At 48.2% G+C, this 22,439-nt stretch overlaps 1 protein-coding gene and 1 long non-coding RNA gene across 3 annotated transcripts in view; one reads left to right on the top strand and one right to left on the bottom strand.

Moving 5' to 3' along the window:
- FZD3 (frizzled class receptor 3) overlaps positions 1–9,491 on the top strand; it is a 57,196-nt gene extending 47,705 nt beyond the window's left edge. For both annotated transcript variants that reach the window (XM_080388050.1, XM_080388048.1), the window contains 3 exons: positions 5,877–6,025; positions 8,123–8,356; positions 9,047–9,491. In XM_080388050.1, the coding sequence (XP_080244176.1) occupies positions 5,877–6,025; positions 8,123–8,356; positions 9,047–9,260 (597 nt within the window). In that variant the 3' untranslated portion in view covers positions 9,261–9,491. The remainder of the gene's footprint in view (positions 1–5,876; positions 6,026–8,122; positions 8,357–9,046) is intronic.
- Positions 9,492–9,513: 22 nt separating this feature from the next.
- On the bottom strand, positions 9,514–21,075 carry LOC308064113. Its single transcript, XR_013928209.1, has 2 exons — positions 19,748–21,075; positions 9,514–16,357 (listed from the first exon to the last, which is right to left on the bottom strand). It is a non-coding gene; the product is annotated as an uncharacterized lncRNA (long non-coding RNA).
- Between the last annotated feature and the right edge of the window lie 1,364 nt (positions 21,076–22,439).

The following is a 22,439-nucleotide window of genomic DNA, read 5'->3' as shown; positions in this document are numbered from 1 at the left end:
TTGAGTCAGTGGCTTGCCAATATATCAGAGATTTTTTGAAAGCCTTTGATACATGATAATGGAGGGGAGCTCTGAGGTTAGCAGACGTAAAGAAGGGTCTGGCAATGATGCCAAGTGGGAGACAGAAGAAATTACTAAATTAAATAACTTAGATGTTCACAGTTATTGTTTCAGCTGATAACGTGAGTGTAGCAGGCCTAAATTGTGTTCATTTTAAGAGAGTTTTTCCTCACTGGCTGCATCTGCAGTGGAACTCAAGCTCTAATATTAAAGGGAACGCTTTTCTAATGGGATTTGTGCTTCTCCATCTGTGCCAAGAAAGTAATAGCATTTGAGAGCTGTTATTTTATAGCTGAAACAGTGTTCGCCCTCTATTTTTAGATGCACGTTGGGACTTTTTATTAGTGTTTCACAAGTTGGATTACTTGCAGAACAGCACTGAAAGTTGAAGTTAGTGCTCATGCAGAACTGATTTCAAGGGAAATTACTGTAACGTGTAATCTGCAGTTAACATTGAGATCCTAAAATAGACAGCTAAGGTGAACTTGATGGTGCTGCAGTGGCAGAGGGTATTTTGTGATCAGCTACCCCTTTAGATCCCTACTTTGCAAGCTGAATATCTAAAACCTCTTCAGTGCTTAAACCATTGGGGTGAGGGCATGAGGATGTCCAACATCTCTGCTGGAAGGGTAGAGGGGTGTAGTGTGTTACTATTTGAAAATTATTGCAGTATATCAATAATGTATTGTAACCCAAAAATGTAACAAAGAACATCTTTAATATACCTTGCTAAAATAGTCTTAAATCTTTAATTGTAGCTTCAGAAGCTACATACCAAGCACTTATCAAAGCACAACAATAAGGGACTGTATTTCTTAGGTTCATTTTTTTCTTATGCCACCAAGAGTGTGCTATTTATGATATTGAACAGCCTATCTCCTGGGTAAATCACAACATAATAGCTATTAGCAGTGCTTTGCTTGCATTGTAATTCTATAAAAGAAGAGGAAATTCTGCATAGAGAGTTTACATTAGTGATTTTTACTCCTTGTTATTACAGTATTCATTATGAGTAGTTATATGGAGCTCAGCTTAAGTCAGCAGCTGTGAAGGGTTTTGTAGAAAAATAACGAGATGAAAATATATTTAAAATTCTTAGTAACTGCATTTCAGTTTCTTCTCCTCCTTTCAGTTACGTCAGTACAGCTTTCAGGGATATTTCTTTGTTCTGGTTTCGGATAGAGTTAGTTTTCTTCTTAGTTGTGGACTGGGGTTAAACCACAACAGTCCTTAAATAAACTTTGATATGTGTGGCAAACAGCATCAATGGTGTAAGTTTACACATTTTGTTGTTGTTGTTATAAAAGAACTGCCACATTTTCATTGGAAACTTCTTACTGGAGAGACATTTTCTCTGATAATACAATTTTAAAAGAGAAACTTATCTTTGTTTTCTTGCCATCTACCAATTTCCACTGTATATTCCACCACACTTCAGTTTTAAAATTGCAGCTGTTTTTCACTCAGAGTTGAAATAATCTGTTAGAAAGAACAATAAATACATAGTTTCTTTAGATGTTTCCCAGTATCCTCATTTGAAGGAGTGAGGGCCCAAATACAGCTTAAAGAAGTTTACATTTGTTTAAGTTCGAACATACTTGCTTATATTCTGAATTTTTGAAAACAGAGGTGGAAAGTGCATCAAGTGACCTTATTACATAAGCATGGATGGCATCAGAGACCCGAGTGTCTCATTTGTCAATTAATCAGTCTGCCCATTTTAATTCATTTTTGTTATACCCAGAATTTGGATGGCTTCTCTCTTACCTTAAGTTTGCAAAAGGCTTTCTGCAAAGAATCAAAGAAAGCTCATCTAACAGGCTGGAGAAGAGGAGAAAAATTTAATCTCTGCAGTCATGGGAGGGTGGTCTTCTAGCAGCACCTAGGACCGCATTACATATTCCCTGCATCGTCGTCTCTGTCCAAGAAAACTGGGCATCTTGGGCAGTTTTCACTTTGTCTTCAAAAGTGGTTACACATGTAGTTGTCATGTGGTTTTAAAGATGTCTTGTATTTAGCGAAGCGTTTTGTCTCCTCTTCTAGTCGTTCAACTGAGACAAGTTGTAAAAATTAAGATGCTGATTATTTTAGAAGTGTGGACAATATTACAGCAGCAGCTTTTTTTCTAAGTACTTCCCCAGAAAGTTACTGAGGTTTTATTTGTTGAAGTTGGATACTTCTGGAAGAGTTTGGGTCCTACACAATGAATTCATCGAGAAAAGGAAGAGCAAGTGATTCTGTAGTGCTGGAATTGCTGCCATTGTTGCTTCAGCTGACCCATACTTGCCTCAGTAGTCCTAATTACCTGCATTTTCTCAGCAGGAGGCATAAATGGTAACAGGCAAGCTGGGTTTTAGAAGCTGAGAGTATATAAAAAATGGTTTTAAAATAGCAGAAGTGCTACTCAAACAGTTTCAATATTAAACACACTGCTGGCAATTTACTATAAATAAGGACCCTTATTTCTAGAACTATCAATGCTGTGGTTGTGTAGCAAAGCAGATAACATTAACAGATGCTTTTGAAAAATATTTTGCATTTGACTAAAGTGGTGTGTGAAGTTCGGGTATTCCAGGTCAAATTATAATTTAATATACTGTGAATATAATCTAACCATGTTCAAGTCTGCAATACTTGGCTGGTGTGTTTTTCACCCCTCCTAAATAGCCAGGTGGTATAGGAGAAGTGAACATCTGGATGTAAGTTTTGAGGGTGAACACAAGTAAGCTTTTGCATAGTTTTACTGTTTTTAAAAACTGTGCTGCCTCTTCTCTGTCGTAATGAAAGAAAATGGCAGTGTTTTGGGCTTGGAGCTGCATGACTGCCATGCTTCTGGGAAAGGGGCTTGGAGGCTTTGGGTTTAAACAGCTGGTATTTTCAGTTTTATAAGCCTGGAATAGTAATTTCAAGCGTTATTTTCCCTGTATTAATTATTACGAATGTCTCATAATCCACAGGTATATGCTGTTTAAAACAGGTGCAGTCACTTTAGTATGAATGATCAGTAAGTCTAGTATGTGTTACTACTTGAATTGCTTGCTTTGTGCACAGAGGCTTCTTTTCAAGAAATGTATGTAATGATGTTTAATAACTTGCTTTGCCAAAGAGTGTCATGTTCTTCCTTTCACCTGAAAGTATTTGTTGTATATATTTATTTTTATTTTTGCTTGGAGTTATTTATAGGACCCAGCATGAATATGTTGAGCCAGAATTTTTGATACCAAGTGATTTACTGTAATATCTTCATGGAAGCAATATAATTTACTTAGTGCAATAGGGATTTGTAATATATTCAGTAACAGCAGTAGTACACATCACAGCACCTGATTTCTGTTGGCTTTAGCATAAAGCAGTATGACTCGGTCAATAAAATAAAGGTGTCCTGCAGTACAGTGAGCAACTGAAGGCTTTAGCACTAGAACTGTTGTTTTATTCTTAATGCAAGAATCAAATTTAAATTCCCTTCAGGCTGGTAGTTACGCCAGGGGAGACTTGGCCCAGTGGACAAGCACTGTATGCAAATATAAAAATTTACCTGAATATTACCTTCATTAAGAAGTGATGAATTTCACCATTATTCCACTTCATGCCACATTTGCACTTTATGAAATGAGATAATAAGGTTAATTTTTGAGAGCTTAATTTTGCGGGATATTTTTTTATTGGGTAATTGTTAATTATTTTTTTTCTTGAGTGGAATCTCACAGGTTGACTACAAAAGCACCTAGAAAGCCTTCAGACTTGTTTTGCATGGTTAAATGGTTGCAAGCCTAGGATGGTCCGTTGTGTTGTCAAAGACCCTTCAACATTATTTCTCCCTGGGGCAGAGATGGGTGGAAAGCACACTAAGCAGTGCTAAGGAAAGAACGGACATGGGGAGAGCCTTGATTCCACTTTGTATGAAGATGAAACATCTCAGAATAATGCTCATTATGTTTCTATATTTATTTGAAATGGGCACGTAGTTACTGAAGACCAATATCAATAGTCCTGAATTCTTGTCATGTTCTAGCCTGCCACAGTTGCACTGTGTGATTTTGGGCAAGATACTTAAATTCTTATTTTCCATCTACAAAGGTGATAGGATTTTTTAAAAGTGTAATAATACAAACTACTAAAATAGTGGTTGCTATATTTTCACTGGTCCATATAGAAGCTGTGCTTCCCCTCAGCATTATATGGTTGGAAAATCATGGGACATGAAAATCATCTTGACACAGTGACTACAGTGAATTCAGATTTTCAATTTGGGAAGGCGGGGGGAATGGTTCTTGATGTTGTTTTAGGGGATTGTATACGTGTTTCTATGTTAATACAGGCTTGTAGGATCAGAGTGAAGCTCTGACTGACACTGTCAACATCTTTCATAAACTGGTAACGCTCAACCTTAAGAGGTGCCCGTCCTCACAATTCTTGTTTAAAAGCTATTCCAAAATCATGCTGCTGTAAGGATGGCATTTCTTCATGGCCGATGCCATCATATTTCTTTCGTATTGCTTAGCTTAAATACTCCTAAGTGCATTTTTCCAACATTTCAGTGTTTAGATAATTTGTGTTATATAGCAATATTATTTTTTTTTCCACACCTTGGAGTGTTTCTAGGCCAGACAAGCTTCTTGCAAGATAGGCTGTCTGTTTCCTGACATCCTGCTAGCCCCTCCCTATACACCTCTGCTTGCCAGGAAGATGAATTCAAACTGAATTCCTGGAACTATACTAAGTATTTTGGTCTCACTGTTACCTTACGGAACAGTGTTCCCCTGGCTTGAAACTCAGCCTTGTTGTGATCAGTTTTATTGTCTTCCCTGGCTACTGACTGTGATGAGCCTTTTGACTGATCCCTCATTTAGGTTTTCCGACCAGCTGTCCCTCAGCTGGGATGAAAAGCAGGGAACCTCTTCCTACACCCCAAGTCATTTAATGGCCAGTGGATGTTTGAGATCTGGAGTACCTTCCGTGGTCACAGTGTGAGTGAGAGTCACGCAAATGCTTACAGACTACTTAAATTACACCAGAACAAGTTAATTCCTTTCCTCTACAGCCTTCTTGTAAGAAGATGGTAGTATCTTTCAGGTTTGCACTTGAAGTTCTCTGTCCTTGATGGTTCAGGTTTTGAGCTGGGTCACTGATTCAAGAGAGTGCCTGGATGCCTATCTGTTTTAAAACGACCTTACAGACTTTCCTGGAAATACTGTCTTTGTATCTTCTCTGCATCTTTTCCAAACAAACCCTTTGTATATCAAAATCTTGGCAAAAAGAGGCCTCATGAGCTTTTTCAGATTCAGTTGATCTCCCTGAAGAAATGGGGAGAGGTAAAGGTTTCGCTGGGTCAGCAAGAATCAGGCAGCTGCACCTTGCCGATACCTCAAATTCCTAAGGGAGGGAAGCTATGGGTATAACCCTCCACCAAAGGCTAAGGGAATAAAGGATCAGCATTGACCATCCCGTGAAGCATTTCACTGGGATTTTTCCCAACAGCGAATGTAGCCCCTGGTTTTATACAGGTTAATTCCATCAAAGTAACATGTCTTCACAATTTATAGATGAGAAAATATTTCACAATTATTCAGGGCACAGACAAAAGACCAGAAATACAAATCAAGGCCAAGACCTCACAGCAGTTGAATCTTTTGTTTTACTCGACAGTGGCCTACACAACACACTCAGTCATGTTCCCTGGAGCCGTGAAACAAAGGAGCCCTGTTGATGTTTACTTTGGCTCAAGGCAGAGACAGTTGTTTTAAATGAGTTAATAAATGGAGTAGTGAACTATGATGGGCTGCATAATCTTCTTTTTTCTTTTTTTTTCTCTCTAGGTCACTCAGATGAGTCGTCCAGATTTGATTCTCTTTCTTATGAAGTATCTCATGGCTTTGGTTGTTGGGATACCCTCTGTCTTCTGGGTTGGAAGCAAAAAGACCTGTTTTGAGTGGGCTAGCTTTTTCCATGGACGCAGGAAAAAAGAGTGCGTATTGATACTGAATAGGTGAACTGGTTGAATAGTGGCAAATAATCTCCTCTCCCCTTGTAGTCCTGTAAGAGTATTTTGGTTGGTTTTTCATGGAGGCAAAGATAGGAACAGCTAGGGGCAGTTTTCTTAGAGATCTCTCACTATCCAAAATAGCAAGGAAGGACAAGGCAAGCAAGAGTTCGAAAAACCCTTGAAGAATTGTCGCTTATTTTTCCGTAATTACTCTTTGGTCCCAGAATCAAATTGAAATTGCCCCATCTGTTTCCTCTAAAATTTTTTTTTCAGTAAAAATTAGTTTTCAGTTGAATGCTACAACTTCTCTGCCACTTACTGAGAGGTAGAATGGAAAGGGGTTTTTTAATAAACATGCTTAGCTAGTCAATTGAATCAGACCTTTAAACTGAAATTAAACGTAAGTTCTTTTCACTGTGATTGTGGTTAACAGTAATTGTCTCTGCTTTTAATCTTCCTTTATGTATTAGTGCCATATTACAATTTGATAAAATGACAACATCTTATAGCTTCTGTAGGGTTGAAATCAATTTAGACTAAGAGACAATCTATATGACTTTGTAATAGCTATGAATAGCTGCTTTCATAATCATAAATATTGTCTTTTAAGTAGATGGTTCAAAATAGATCCACAAATACAGCAAGCCTTTAAGTGATTACTCCATGACTTTGACTTGTCCATCCTTAGCAGAACTGGCCTTCTGCTGAGGCTACGGTAAAATTACCTTCTGTAAAGTTGCAGCATATTTTTCTTTATTCAAAAGATAACCTACTAAGATATGCGTGGGGTTAATAACAACTTAATATGATTTTAATACATGTACATACTTACATAGATATGACGTACTAGTTTGGTGGGTAGAGGACAGGAAGAGTTCATGAAGGCAGAGGAAGTTATTTTACAGGACTGGTGATCTCCAGGAGAGCTGGATGGCTCCTGAAAGTGCCATCCTCTCTCCTGGTGCAGCCAGGCAGCAGAGGAGCCCCCGCGCACAACACATCTGCCTGGAGCCAAATTCCTTTTTGTTTTTTCACTGAGCAGTAAGAGGCAGAGGCAATACAAACCTCCTTCCTCAGGTAGCCTGTTGATCCTCTGTGACCAAGAAAATCAAGAGAAGCTAGCCAGGCACAGGAAACAGAACGTGAAAGAATATATTAATATAGGGAAGGGAAGGGAGGAGAAGACCTCCCCACAAAGAAGAGATTTAAACAAAAAAAAAACAAAAAAAAAAAAAAAAAGGAATGTAGAGGATGTGATAGCACCTCCTTTCATCATGCTATGCTAGAGCGGCCAAGTGTGTGCCCCCTTCCCAGCAAGGGATTTCAGCAAACAGGAGCTGTGAGACTGCTGTAACTAGTGATCTAAGGGCTACAGGCCAGTTGCTTAGGCATTATCGTATGTGTTGTATTTCATCTGGTATTCTCCTGCTGCCAGTTTTAATCCAGATGTTAAATGCTCTTGTGAGTGAGGAAACAGCTTCCCGTGTTCCCCAAGAGGCAGTTTCCCAGGTAATCTGAGCTTGCCAAGTCACAGTGCTGTCCCAAGGACTTTGCTTGTAACAATATTCACAAACTAAGGCCATAAGCAAACACACTGCAATTATTCCACATGTCTAGGCTAGAGGATCAGATACAGGGGCTATTAGGAAGAAATTCTTCCCTGTGAGGGCGGCGAGGCGCTGGCCCAGGCTGCCCAGAGCAGCTGTGGGTGCCCCATCCCTGGCAGGGCTCAAGGCCAGGCTGGACGGGGCTGGGGGCAGCCTGGGCTGGGGGGAGGGGGCCCTGCCCGTGGCAGGGCGGGGGTGGGAACTGGATGGTCTTTAAGGTCCCTTCCCACCCAACCCACTCTGTGAGTCTGTGAGAGGGAAGGATTCAAGAATGTGCACTTTGCTAAAATATCCAAATGTAGAGGTGCTTCAGAATTAAGCAAATAGAGACATTATAGTGTAAATAGATGGTCTTATTTGCCAAGCTGTAATATTTGTCTGTTCTGTTTGTAAAATAGTTAGTGCTATTACTGCAATTGCTTTTATACTGCAGTCATTAATGTTAACTATTCAAATTGCATGTCTTGTTCAGAGTTGTAAATGAAAGTCGTCAAGTGCTGCAAGAGCCAGACTTTGCTCAGTCTCTTCTGAGAGACCCCAACACCCCCATCATCCGAAAGTCAAGAGGCACTTCTACCCAGGGCACCTCGACTCACGCCTCCTCTACCCAGCTGGCGATGATGGACGACCAAAGGAGCAAGGCAGGCAGTGTCCACAGCAAAGTGAGCAGCTACCACGGCAGCCTGCACCGATCACGTGATGGCCGGTACATTTCTGCTTTTTAAAATCTTGTAGAAAATGGGACAAGCCTCTGCCAGCCATGTATTTGGCCATCATGTTGCTAAAACTGGAAGCTGGGCTGATATTTAGTTTCTCTGATTGCAGCTCCTTTCCCTGTTATGTCTGGATTGAAAAGAAAAAAAATTATCCTGATGTTTTCAGAGTCCACACTAGTCTTCATGAATTACAGGGCGTGCATGTGTTCAGTGCCGGTTTTCCTACAAAGGCAGTGATCTGCGTTACGTCATCGCAGTGCACGGGAAAACAGATCTGTCCTAAAGTCAGCTTTGTGTCTTTGTGCCTGCTTTTGTCTGTGTGTAAATTGATTTTGCTTCTCTAAATAGTCCTAGCCCTGCTGAAGTATACAATAATAAAAGTTACCCGCTCTCACTTGAGGTGCAGTTAAGGTTTATAACATAATTTATCATTGAGTATTTTACTCACCTAATTATCAATACTATACATAGCGCTGTAGTAAGAATTGAGCTGCATAAGGAGTTGAAACAATTTGCCTGGGGCTGTATAAGCTAAATGACTGGGCTAAACAGAGAAGGATTTTTTTCACAAAAGTAGAGGGTTTGTGCATGCGGACACACATGCACCAAGATTTATTTACATTCTTTCATGACTGTGGCAGTAACGATTGTAATAATTGTCCTGTATTTTTATAAATTAGGTACACTCCCTGCAGCTACAGAGGCGTAGAAGAAAGACTACCTCATGGCAGCATGTCACGACTGACTGATCATTCCAGGCATAGCAGTTCTCATCGGCTTAATGAACAGTCACGTCACAGCAGCATCAGGGATCTCAGCAGCAACCCAATGACACACATCACGCATGGGACCAGCATGAACCGTGTTATTGAAGAGGATGGCACCAGCGCATGAGCTGCTTTTGTTGGAAAGGAGGAGCTGAAGTGGTTGCACGTCTCGCTGTCCCTTCCTCAGTGATGTGATAATGCTCAGTATTATCATGCCTCTCATCAGGTGCTGATTTTGTGCATTGGGAAGCCAAAACGGGCTTCTTCGTGTTGAAGCCACTGCTCTTGTCCTTGCATCAGAGCTAGAGTGTTCAGCAATCATGAATTATTGAGTAAAAAGCTGGTTGCCTCATTTGAACCTATCTGTAGGTAATTATTTATTCGATAACTGTTACTCATCAGACACCATTGCTGAATTTCTTATTATTTGTTGAACAAAAAATCTCCCCTTCCCTCTGATGGCTCTGCATGCCGGTAGGTGTTACCCTCGAGAACTCACTGGCAGGGTCACGCTGAGATTTTTTTCTTTTCAGGCATGAGGGAACTCTTGAATATTGAAGGAATTCCTCCGCGCACCTCTCTGATTAGATAACAAACTGATACTTGTTCTCATCGAGCACAGGGGGAGGGGACGCATGCTAAATGCTGTACAAAGGACAGCTGTGTGGACCGGCAGGCATTTTTTAATGAATACACTGGAAATGCAACACAGGAATGAGCGTTTTGGAGAAGGAAAAGAAAGGAAACTCCACTGAGGATCACCAGCTCTTACCAGAGCTGTTCAGGCTCAGTTGGTGGGATGGGGAGGGAGGGTGGGGGAAGAGAGGCAGGGAAGAGTGATTTTTTTATAACATGTATTGTCCTTGCTTTTTTACAAAAGACTATTTAAATTTTCTACTTGTTTACAATTTATGTAGGAAGAGATCAATTTTAAAACCAGTTACCTAGATAATATTCAGCCACTTATTTTTTAGATTAATGTACAAAAGCTGAGATCGCTTGTTCCTGATCTATTTAAAAAAAAAAAAAAAAATAGAAAAGCTGAATTTGTTGCCCAGACCGGACTGTACAGCCTTTTCCTTACAGACAGAACAAAGCCTGTTTACAAAGCCCTTAACCTGGGCGAGGAGGGCTGAGGCCAAAGCGGACAGGAGGAGTTCAATCAGGGATGGCCTGCCTTCCTCATGGTGATTTTGGGGGGAGGATTCTCTTTGTGCTGAGCAAGCGGGGAGCAAGAATTGAGAAACGAGTGGGAGAAACGGAAGCAGGAGGTGCCCGCAAGTGGGGAAGGAGCAGGGTGCAGCAGCCAGAAACCCACCATTGCTGTCCTGAGGGGAGGAGACAGGTGTCCACTGTAAACGGTCAGCTCCTTCCCGGCCAAGGAGCTTGCATTACTGATCGACCTCTTTTGTAGGTTCTTTTTATTCCCTACTACAGATTCACAGTAGAGAGTTCTCAGTTTGGGCTTTTTTTGTGTGTAAATCATCTGTTGGGGTTTGTTGACACTGCAGGCAAAAAGTCAAGGCATGTCTCAGGCGGTGCAGTAGATCTTCCAAAGCATCTGCTGTAAGATTCATTCAGCATGAGGAAACACTGATTGCATTTAAACCTACCTCAGTAATTACTAGAGATCATTGCTGGGAAATTAATACTTTTTTTTTCATTGTCCTTACATAATTCCCTTTTTGACCTGTTGGAGGCATGTTGAAAAGCCTTCGTACACGCGTAGATGGCACAACCTCAAGGGCAGGAATAGGGCAACAACCCGCGGTGCAAACAGCAGAAATGGAGCTGCACTACAATTACTCATTTTAATTGTAGCTGATGACACAACAGCAAAAACCGTGTGCTCTCCGAAATCAAAGGCTGCCCTGCGAGTCACCGTGTCTTAGAAATATGTTTACCATAAATTGTCTTTCTTGCTTCCACCAGACTTTTGCTCCAAAGGAGAAGCACAAACCAAACCCAACGTGGAATAACAAAGCGTAGCAACAACTCCACACCTCTCTTTATTGTAAATCCAGGGAGGGAGGTTGCTGCACCAACCGCCCTGGGGCAGAGCACGCTCTGCTTTGCCCTTTGCTCAGCAAACAGCCCCGGGAGCTGTTTCACCTAGATCACCTAGATCTAGCTGTTTCATGCTAGATCACCTCTTTCAAAGCAGATGGGTATGAAAAGTCTTTGAGTGACTTAAACTGGAGGAACCACGGTTCCCTGTAAGCCACAAAGGTGGATCCCTGTTTTAGTTTCAAATTCATCTTCTAAATAACTTGCTGCTTCAAAGGGTTGGTAGTTTTGGGAATCTGAATCTGCAAAGGGAGCCGGACAGCTGAGTTTTCCTAAATGCTATAACTGAACTAAATAATCTCAAATGTTTGTGTTGAACTTCTCAGCTCCATTTCCAGTACCTTTTTTTTTTTTTTTTTTTTTTGAAGTTGTAGTGATGCATTGAATTGTGTAGAGTCAGGGAGGGGAATGATGGTGGAAGTTTGAAATATATCCTGCTTGAAATTTTGTTAATTGGTGAGATTTAGTCTCCATGTTGTTTCCACATGAGAATACCTGAGCTGTTCCTTGCTCATGTATACTGCATGTGAGAGACAAACTCCAGTCACCCCAGACATGATTAAAATGTAATTCTCAAATTCTGGCTGGGATTTTTGCCCTCCCTACCCCTGTAATCCCACACCCTTTTATCTTCAACACCTGAATTAGCATGCTGCTCTCTATTTCTGCAAAGCATTCCTTCCCAGGATTTCAGAGCCGTTTGCCAATGATCCTTTCAGGTTTCATGTTTAAGATTGCTGCGGCCCTGATGCAGTTCCCCAGCTGGGGCACTCGCGGGGGTTCAGCTCCCAGATCATCAAACCTTGAGGGCTCTGAAGTGTGTCTGAGTTTGGATGCAGCTCAGCTGCCGTTTCTAGCGAGGGTACCTAGGCATGTTTTTGGGGTGCTTTCCTATCTGGCACCCCCAGCTAACTGCTGAGAGCTTGGGTTTCTGGGACTGGTGCCAATCTTTAAATTCCCCCGGAGCTGAATCCCCTGCCCAGGATGGCAGTTCTGCAGTTACTGAAACACTCTGGTTGCTTTGGGCTTCAGCTGACCTCACGTACCTGTAGCTGAACACGCGTTCCTCGTGATTTAACAGCAGCGCTTTGTCCCTCCCCAGCAGCCACGCGCTGCTGCCAGCCTGGCCCTCTCTTTGGAGCAGGCGGAGAAGTTGTACATAGCCCGTTTTCTCCAGCTTGTCCCCGGGGCAGGTTAATGTATCTCCACCCTACACATATTGTGACTGAAGCCCCAAAATATTGCTTTGTAAGATGGCAATATCAAAGCTTGCCGTAAAATCCATGGCTTCTTATTCCCAGGATTCCCAGGGAACTGAATCTCCTGCTTTATCCCATTGCCAACGCATTGGTCCCTTGGCAGGGAGCAACGTGGCACAGTGTGCTTTGCTCCAACGCCTTTCTGTCCTGCCCGGGCGAAGCAGGAGGTGGCTGGGGGCATCTGGGCAATACAGACATTGGCCCGATTGCCGCTGGCAACAGATGCCCCCGAGTTTGTGCCGTTCCTTCTTCATCCCTTCGTAGCCGTCATCGTTCAGTGAAACACCGCATGTCAGCGATGCGGCCGTGTTGCATGGAAAAGGCTGGCTCGGGACCACGTGCAGCCGCTCTCCCATTGGATTGGTAGTGCTCGTCTTTTTAAAGCTTAAAACAATCCAACAGCAGCAAAAAGCCTCTTTTAGTTGTAAATTTCTTTGCCTGCTCTAAAGTGCTCGCCCTTTCCGTAGTGCTTAGACCTCAGTTTTGCTGCGGAAGCTGTAGATAGGAGCGTACCCGGGGCTGGGGGTAAGCGCAGGGCTGAAATCCAGCCACAGCCAAATTGAACGTGGCGGCCGAGTCATTCCAGCAAGGAGGGGAGAGAAGACCCCTCGGAAGGGGCACAGGGAGACCACAGGAGCCAGATGAGCTGGGACCAGCCCTTAGAGCAGTTCCCACCTTTCCAGGGGAGCCATCCCCAGCTCCAGGGGCTGAGGACCCCTAAAAACTGACGGCAGTGGGGAGCGGGCAGCCCCAGCTCTAGGGTGAAACCAGGGAGCAGAGCGGAGCGGCCCCCCGGGAGACATCCCAAGGTTCACCTTGAACAGCAGAACGTTGCCTTGAATGTGAAATCCCACTCCTGTCCCAACGTGCTTCTTTTCTAATGGGATCGGGATTTATTTTCACCTGAGGCAGGATGTTGTACGCGGTTCTTGCCTGTCACGAACGGCTGTCGGGTGCACGTGCTGGGGAACTCGGGGCATGTAACGGCATTGCCGCCTCTTACAGTGCTTCCCCTTGACACGCTGGCGTTCCTGTTGTGGTTTCCTCCGTTCCTGACCAGGAGAGGAAGAAGCTTTCGTGTTCGTGAGACCTGTACACAGAGGGTGCACGTGGCCGTTAGCATGGGGTAGTGCCCGACCGTAGCTGACTTGACTTGCACTCGGCTCTTGGTAGACTTGTTTACAGTAGTCCAGTGTTGGTTTTGTAACATTTAATTTTTAGCACTTTAACTGTGAGTTGTACAAACATTATATTGTAGTAGGTGTACATTTTCATTTTAGACCTTTAAAAGTTTTTAATAAAATGATGGAAAAATTCCTAGTCTCTTCGTCAACAGGCTTGCAACCCCTCCTACACCCCACCCTACCCCCCCTTAAAAACCTAGTTCAGAGGCAGCTAAGAGTAAAATATTAAATTTTACTCTGGGTAGTGTCTCTCTGAATTTGAAGAAATATTTCCTAGGCTTGATCTTTCCCCAGCATCTGTACTCGTGGCCGCCGGGCACCCTTCCAGCAAACACAAAGCTCTCCGCTGACCTGGGGCTCCGGTTTGTTCCACCCTTTTACGAGCAGCAGACCCCTCCAGCCATCGGCACTTCGCGAGCAAAGAGGCGAGCGCGCTAACGAGGGGTGGCCGGGTTGGGGAGCGGCAGCACGGGGGTGGTTGGGGTTTTGTGCTGGGTTTTTTATTGCCGAACCAAACCAGAGAACGGGATGACTTATTTTATTTTAAGTAGCTGTCTGGCATTTGAGCGGATACGTGGTTATTTCGGTTTGGGAAGCCGTATGCTGCGAGTCTCGCATGACTGGTGATAAAACAACTAGTTTTAATAATCACAGATGGTGCTGTTTTAGCAGGCGGTGCTGTTTGGGGTCTCATTAAGATAAATAACTGGGTTTGGAGATGAAACTTGAGGAGCTGCTGGTGACGATGCAGGCCCTGCAAGGCCACATGGAGATGTGCAGTCAGCCTGTGCGCACACGCATCCTGCACAGCCTCCTCAGCAGAGCGGCTCCCTCTGGAAACATCGGCCTCCCTGAGGATGCTGCAACCGCAGCACCCGCAGAGCCCTCGCAGCGGTGCCAGCCAGCTGCGGAAAACTTGTAGGGAAAAGCCGAGGTAGGGCTGTGGCTACCATGCGCTGGGGACTCACAGAGCTGGTCGGGACAAGTAGAGGGCAGCTGCCCACCCTGCCGTAAGGACCTGCACCACGGCGGGGGTCACAGAAGGGGCAATATCACTTCTCCTCCAGCCTTCCAGAATTCAAACTCTTTCAAGATAGTTTTAACGACCTGCGGGCAATGAAGACAGTAGGAGCGTGAAGTAAGAGCAGCTGGGAGAGGAGATGCGGTTGGAGCTGGAGGCAGGGGCAGCCCAGACCCCTGCTCCTCCCCGGGCAGCCGAGTTCAGTCACTGTCGCATTCCTGATGCGCCTTAACACCCTGTTTGCTGTTTCAGGTCCAGCTTTGTCTCCCTGCCCGGCCAACTCGTGCCCTCATTGCGATTTCTTCACCAGTTTGAAGGGAGAAGAGTATCTGGCTATGCACAAATCTTCAAGGAATTAAAATCTCCGAGAAATCCTTGTTAACAAAAGACTGAAACAAAATAGGTGGGAAAAGAAGGTTCTTTTTAAAAAAAGTCATTTTCTCTGGGCACTGTCGCTAGCTTAATGCTGCTCCCATGCAGCAGGACGAGGCCACCGACCCTTTGGCGTGACTGTGTGCTGGGATCCACGTTTCAAACATGCTTCACTACCGGTCCGACTGGTTTTGGTGATAATACTCCAAGCACGTTTGATTGATATTCAGTCTCCAGTTTCGGTGCCTGCGCGTGTTCAACCGCCTGTTCCCAACCCCCACGTCCCGCTCCCGGCGTCCCGCTGGCATCTCCTGCTCCCCCTCTACCCCATGGGGACATCTCCAAGGGCTTCAGCTTGGCACAGGGGAAGCCGCTTTCTCCTCGCCCATCTCTTTGCGGTGACGTTTCATGAAATCCCACCTTCCACCGAGACCCTTTGCCTCACGCCCCCATTTATCACATCGCCTCCGCAACATCCCCTGCGGCGCTTCGAGGCATTTCGAGGCGACTGGCCCTGCATCGCGGCTGCCTCGGGGAAGTTTCCTGGGCGGCCAGAGCGGCTCCCAGGTGAGGGTGGCGTGGATGCTCGGTGAGCTGGCGGTATCGTGATACCTGAAATGGTGGGAAAGCTGAAGAAGGAAGGCTCGGCAGTGCCAAATGGTTGCCAGCCTCTTCCCAAGCTGCTGTAATAGAATATTTTTATAATTTTAGATCTTTCTATTTCTAATATTTTAAGATGTTAAATATTTGTAATATTTTTGATATTTTAATATTATTACTATAATCTAAAATAATAGGTAAGAATATGAAAAATACAAAAATATTTAAAAGGTGAGAGGACCAGCTGATGCATTGTTTTATTTCACATCAATCTGCACAAGCAGCATGAGGATGCGGGTCCTGGCCAGTGTTCATCAGTCTGCTCGCGGCTTTGCAGCCCTGCTGAAAACAAGGGCGTTTGGATCCAATTTTGGTTCTCAGAGGTTCAGATATTGACTTTATTTCTCACTGTCTTGTCTTAGGATCTGCAAAACATCCTTTGTTTTCTTTCTTTTAAATCCATCTTGTTTTGCATAGACATATCCTCTACTGCTGCTCGTGTTTGTTGGCCCGGCACCAGTGCGGAGGGTTCCTACCTTTGGGAGAATGTGCTGAAAAAATCCCTTAAGGCCCTGAATTGTGATGTAATCCAGCTACAAATCCCACCTGGAATCTGTCAGAAGCGACGAGCCCCAACATACCTCTGCCGAGCTCCCGCCGTGCCTTCAAAGCCCTCTGATCCTCTTCCGTGGAAACACGGCCATCAGATAAGGCTCAGCCCCTGCCAAAAAGCACGAAACATCTGCTTGGCTGCAGAGAGTGGGATTAGATGGAGGTAACCTTGCTCCTCACTTTTTTTTTGGGGGGGGGGAGGGGAACTGGCTCCTCATGCCTGTTCTCCCTTGCATGGTGGTGGGGTGGGGCTTTCACGGCGGTCCCCAAACCCCAAGGACGAGGTGCTGCCAAGCCCTTGGGGATAGTGGCACCGATGCATGGAAGGAGCAGGACTGGAGATGTGCCAGTTGGTGGAAGAACAATAAAATCTGGGACTAACCGAGTATTTGGATCCCACTGAGAACAAGAAACAGTTTTTATATTGCCGATCTTTTTTGCCACTTGAAAAGTTGCTCCCTAAATGCAATTTGAAGCTCCTGGTTGTCCAGAAAAGCTCCTGGAGCTCCTCTGGGGGACCCCAACTTGGCAGCAGCCCAACGAAACGTGAGCCCCCCGCACTGCCTGGGCACTGCTTGGCAGATGAAGGGTTAACTCTGGTCTTCGGGTGCCTTTAACTATGAGCAAAACGCCCAAATCCTGCCAAACCTCGTTAGCCCATGAGCAGGGTGAAGGGCAACAACACTAATTGGAGTGACGGCCTCGCCACGGCGGCCTCCGGAGCTGTGATAAATTAGCAGCGGCGCAATGAGGAGGTGCTGAGCTTTGCTGCCGTTAACAGGTGCTGGGCCCCCCCCAGCAGCCCCCACCGCCCTGTCGCGCCGTGTGAGTGACCCTCTTGACCCGTCCACGGGGGCATTTCTCCCCCCAGCTGCCAGGAGAGATTTTGATCCGTCTGGAGCAGCTGCTGCTGGAAAAGCTGTGACTGGCAAGACCGAAACGTCTGTATTTTCACTTGAAGCCCAGGGGAGCGGAGCCCTGCTGCCCTGGCAGCCCTGGTGACCCTCACGGGGCCACCGCCATTCCCCCCCTTGAGCAGCAGAACATCAAACTCCAGGGGCTTTGCATTAATCAAATTAGCGGGGTCAGGGAGGTGCGGGAGCAGGCAAAGGGCTGCCCCATGTGCCCAAAGCCAGGACCGAGGCTGGGCTCGACTCGACCCCTGGCATCAGGTGAGCCCCTGCCCTCTCCCTCCACCGCTCCCGCTGTAAGCAGAGCTCGTTGTAAAACATTTGCCCGCTCCCCGCGCCCTGTTTCCCCAAGGATAAACCATCCTGAAAGGCCTTTCCTCCCTCCTGGGATGGTGGGGAACTGGGAGCCTTGTAAAAGAGCTCTTGGAGCAACCTGGGTGCAGGAAGGATGCTCTGCTGTGCGGGGAGGGGTGGCTGCTCCTGAGGTGGGATGCTTGTGGGGATGGAGGGATGCTCACAGGGAGGAAGGGCTGCTCCTGAGGACGGAAGGATGCTCACAGAGAAGAAGGGCTGCTCCTGAGGACGGAAGGATGCTCACAGAGAAGAAGGGATGCTCCTGAGGATGAAGGGATGCTTGTGGGAAGGAAATGATGCTCATGGCAATAGAGAGATTCTCCCAGGGATGGAGGGATGCTGCCAAGGAGAGAGGGATGCTTTTGGGAATGAACGGGTGCTCGTGGGTTGGGAGGGATGCTCCCAAGGGCAGAGGGATGCTCCCAAGGGCAGAGGGATGCTCCTGCTCATGGCAAGGAGTGTGGGACCCTGACAGAGCTTGAGCCCCCGCCTGCTGGGAGTGAGGACGGCGAGCCCGGGCCTGCAAAGCTGCCGAGCGGTGTGAAGAGCTTTGCAGGACCAAACCGGGCAGGTTACAGGGTGTTACCGGAGAAGGTGCGACGTTAATCCGGTGTGAGGTCCTGAGCGGGTGATGCCCCCCCCCAGCCCCCCGGGCGGCTGCTGCTGGCGGCAGCGCGGCAGGACGCCCCGCGGCTTCCCCACCCAGCCGCAGGGCAGAGACCCCTCCACCACCCCGGAAAAGGAAAAGCCCCGGGGAAATGTGAGGCCTCATCCCGGTGAGGCTGAGCCACCAGCTCAGGGCTGCGGGGCCGCCCCGAGCCCAGCTGGGATTTCTGATGCAACAGTGCCACCCCGTGCGCGTGCGAGCCCCGAGCTGACACCGGTAGCCCAAGTGGCCTTGGCTGGGACATGGATGGGTGACAGGCAGGATGGGGCCCACCGCCACAGCGGCGTGGTGGCACTGGGAGCCAAACGGGCAGGGCTGGAGGCACGGCCACGGGCAGGGTGGCGGGGAAGGGGTGACGGCTGCGGCCCCGGGGGAATCACCCGATCCCGCTGCAGCTGGGATCCTGCAGGTGCCAAAAACGTCTGTGGCTTGTAGGGACACGGCGGGAGCCAGGGAAACACGAAACGTGCGGGAATCACATCAGACTCGGTGCCTGCCGGGGCTGCAAAGGGAGGTTTGTGCTGGTTGACGCTCCTGGACCACACGGTCCCCTCTTCTGCCCCGTGTCCTCCCCTGGAGGGGGGGTGGGGGCAGCACAGGGGAATGTCCCATCTCTGACCTTGTGGGAGGTGTCCCATGTCCCCAGCCCTGCCCTACCCCCTGGGAAGGACCAGCATCTCCCCGAGGAACCTCAGACGGGATGCTGGGGATAAGTCCCTTGTCACACTATTTGCACTGTTCAAGGCAGCAACAACACACCTGCAATCCCACTGGCAGAGGAGCTACGGCCCAGCGAGGACGGCTGGGTGATGGGAGCGTCCCAACACTTCAGGTACCAAAGACACCGCGATGGGCATCTCCCCGACACCCCAGGCACCCGAGGGCACCCCCAGGTGCAGCCCAGCTCATGCCAGATGAGCACGAGGGAGGAGGGAGCAGAGTCATGTCCCCGTTTTCAGCTCCCCAAAACTTCTTGTCGCAGGGGATTTCAGCCCACCACCACAGCCCAACTCCCTCTGTGCCCATGCATCCCAGAAACCGTTTCAGGGCATCCAAGGTGGACAAGAAGCTTTTGGGACAGGATCCCACTGCCCCTGAGCATTTTTAGGGCCAGGCTTTGCTATTTTAGTACCCTCCAGGTGCACGCACACCTGAAGGCACATGTGCAGATACATGAGCATGGCCACGTACCCGTACGGTCCCATCAAGGCTGTTGGGAGGGTGCCCCACCATCCTAGAGGGTCCATATGGGATCACTGTGCCCCTCAGAGTGGTGGTGGGATTTCTTTGGATGTATAGTTGGAAGGAAGGAGACGCCCCCCCGGGCTGTGCAAATAAATGGAGAGAAGTGCTTTCGTGCTGCCAAATAACTAGGGGGGAGATGGTTTTGCAGCCGATCTCTGGCATGACGCACGCCCCCGGCCAGACTTGGGACACAGCCTCCCTCCGCTCAGATCAAAAAGGCTAATCCTCTGGGAATAATAGACATAAGCCTCTTAGCCGTCTGCGCTGTCAATGCCCATCACTGATGAGCTGATTAAAATAGAGTGAAAAAGATTAAACTCACCCCTTCTGGGTACCCGGGAGCCACCTCGGTGGCAGGCGATGGAGAGGAGTTGCTCCTTGGTGGGCTCGGTGGCTTCGCTCCACCCAGTCTGTCTGTCTGGAGCAGGTCTGTCTGGACCTGGGTGCTCCGTAGCCAGGAGGAACATTTCAAGCCTTCATAATCTCCGCAAATCCGCTCCCTGTACCACGCTGGGAGATCCCAGCAGCAACTGGTCCCTTTGAAGACAGTGGATTATCTGGGTCCAAGCCACCACCTGGAGCTGGAGGAAATGATGCCAGAAAAATCAGTTACAGGCAGAATTTCCTATAAAGGCGTCCCTGCCCTGGTCCTTGGGCAGCCCCAGGGGACATCCCCAGTGTGTCACTTCAGTGTGCGCTTGTACAAAGCAGCCATTGCCACTCTGGACCCGAGACCTGGCAAACATACCATGTCATAGCGGGAAAACACGGGAATCCCTCATATTTGAGAAATTTCTGCAGCTCCCCACTGAATTTGGACAAGGGTTGGTAGGGAAAGGGACCCTGATCATCCCAGAGCCACATCCCTGTTCCTGGGAAGCAAAGGGAGCGCGTGAAAAGACATGGCGCAACCAAAGCCAACAGGATGGGGAATTTCATCAAAAAAGAGGTTTTTTGAGTCCGAGCAAGCTACCAGCAGGATCTGAAATGTCACTTCACATCTGCAGCACACACAGGGTGGCATTGGAAAGCTCGGTCCTACCTGCCAGGCTGCCCACGGTCGCTCGGCTGCTCCTGCTCCGGTGAAAAACAGAGCCAAAGCTGACGCTCAGGCTCTGCACGCCTGCTTGCTTGTGCCTCTGGTTTCCCACTGATTCCATCTGTAATTTTCCTCTGTTGTCGCTGGTGGCTCTTTTCCAGGTCTCATCCATGACCTGCATTTCCTTCTGCAACTTTCTGTCAGAAGAAACAAAAATTCTATTAGTGGAGCCAGCTGCAAACGGGAAATGCAGATCAAAGCATGTGGGGTCCCCTGGTGATCCTCCTTCAGGGTGGAAGTTGGGATTTAACCCCATTTTTGGGGCGACCCCACCCTGGCTGGGTGTAGGGCCCCACTCGGCTGCTGTCATGGCACCTTTGGGATCATTTTTCTTCAGGTTTTACTGAATTCTTGGTTGGCCTTTGAGCAGGATCCCGCTGCTGGGCTCAGCAGAGCAAAGCTCCTCCGGCAGTGACCCAGGGAGGTGACGCCTCCTGCAAGCCACAAACTCTTAATGTTTAGTTGAATCTTCTACAGAACTGCATTAATTACCCACCTGAGCTGCACTAAATACCTGAGGGAGCAGTGGGGAAGGGGAGGGGAGGGAGAGGGAGGGGGAGAGGGAGGGGGAGGGGGAGGGGGAGGGGGAGAGGGAGAGGGAGAGGGAGAGGGAAAGGGGAGGGGAGGGAAGGGAAGGGGAGAGAGAAGGAGAGGCAGAGAGAGAGGGAGGGGGAGAGGGAGGGGGAGAGGGAGAGGGAGAGGGGAGGGGAGAGAGAAGGAGAGGCAGAGAGAGGGAGGGGGAGGGGGAGAGGGAGGGGAAGGGGAGAGGGAGGGGGAGAGGGAGGGGGAGAGGGAGGGGGAGGGGGAGGGGGAGAGGGAGGGGGAGAGGGAGAGGGAAAGGGGAGGGGAGGGAAGGGGAGAGAGAAGGAGAGGCAGAGAGAGAGGGAGGGGGAGAGGGAGAGGGAGAGGGAGAGGGGAGGGGAGAGAGAAGGAGAGGCAGAGAGAGGGAGGGGGAGGGGGAGAGGGAGGGGGAAGGGGAGGGGGAGAGGGAGGGGGAGAGGGAGAGGGAGAGGGAGGGGGAGAGGGAGGGGGAGGGGGAGGGGAGGACCCCAGATCCACCCTGGCACACCCGCGGCTGTACAGAGCTCCGTGCGCACACCCCTGCAGCTCGCGCTGTTCCGCAGGCGCCCAGTGCAGCAGCTGTGGCCGGAGGGAGCGCACCCCGTCTGGCGTCTCCAGCCATGAGCTGCACCCCAAAAGCCGGTGCGCCCCCACTTTGGTCCCTTCCTCTCCAGACTGGTGTGTCCCACGTCACTTATGTTCTCAGAGGGGGTTTAAGACTCCTTTTGGGAGTGCCTGTGGGGTTTCTCCCGGGAACGGGCAGAGATTCGGGGTGTTACATGGGAACGGGCAGAGATTCGGGGTGTTACACACGGGAACGGGCAGAGATTCGGGGTGTTACATGGGAACGGGCAGAGATTCGGGGTGTTACACACGGGAACGGGCAGAGATTCGGGGTGTTACATGGGAACGGGCAGAGATTCGGGGTGTTACACACGGGAACGGGCAGAGATTCGGGGTGTTACACGGGAACGGGCAGAGATTCGGGGTGTTACACACGGGAACGGGCAGAGATTCGGGGTGTTACACGGGAACGGGCAGAGATTCGGGGTGTTACATGGGAACGGGCAGAGATTCGGGGTGTTACACACGGGAACGGGCAGAGATTCGGGGTGTTACATGGGAACGGGCAGAGATTCGGGGTGCTGTAAGGGAACGGGCAGAGATTCGGGGTGTTACATGGGAACGGGCAGAGATTCGGGGTGCTGCACGGGAACGGGCAGAGATTCGGGGTGTTACACACGGGAACGGGCAGAGATTCGGGGTGTTACATGGGAACGGGCAGAGATTCGGGGTGTTACACACGGGAACGGGCAGAGATTCGGGGTGTTACATGGGAACGGGCAGAGATTCG

The sequence above is a fragment of the Falco punctatus genome, assembly GCF_963210335.1.
Source record: "Falco punctatus genome assembly, chromosome: 5".
Taxonomy (NCBI): domain Eukaryota; kingdom Metazoa; phylum Chordata; class Aves; order Falconiformes; family Falconidae; genus Falco; species Falco punctatus.
This window is presented reverse-complemented; position numbering and strand designations above follow the sequence as displayed.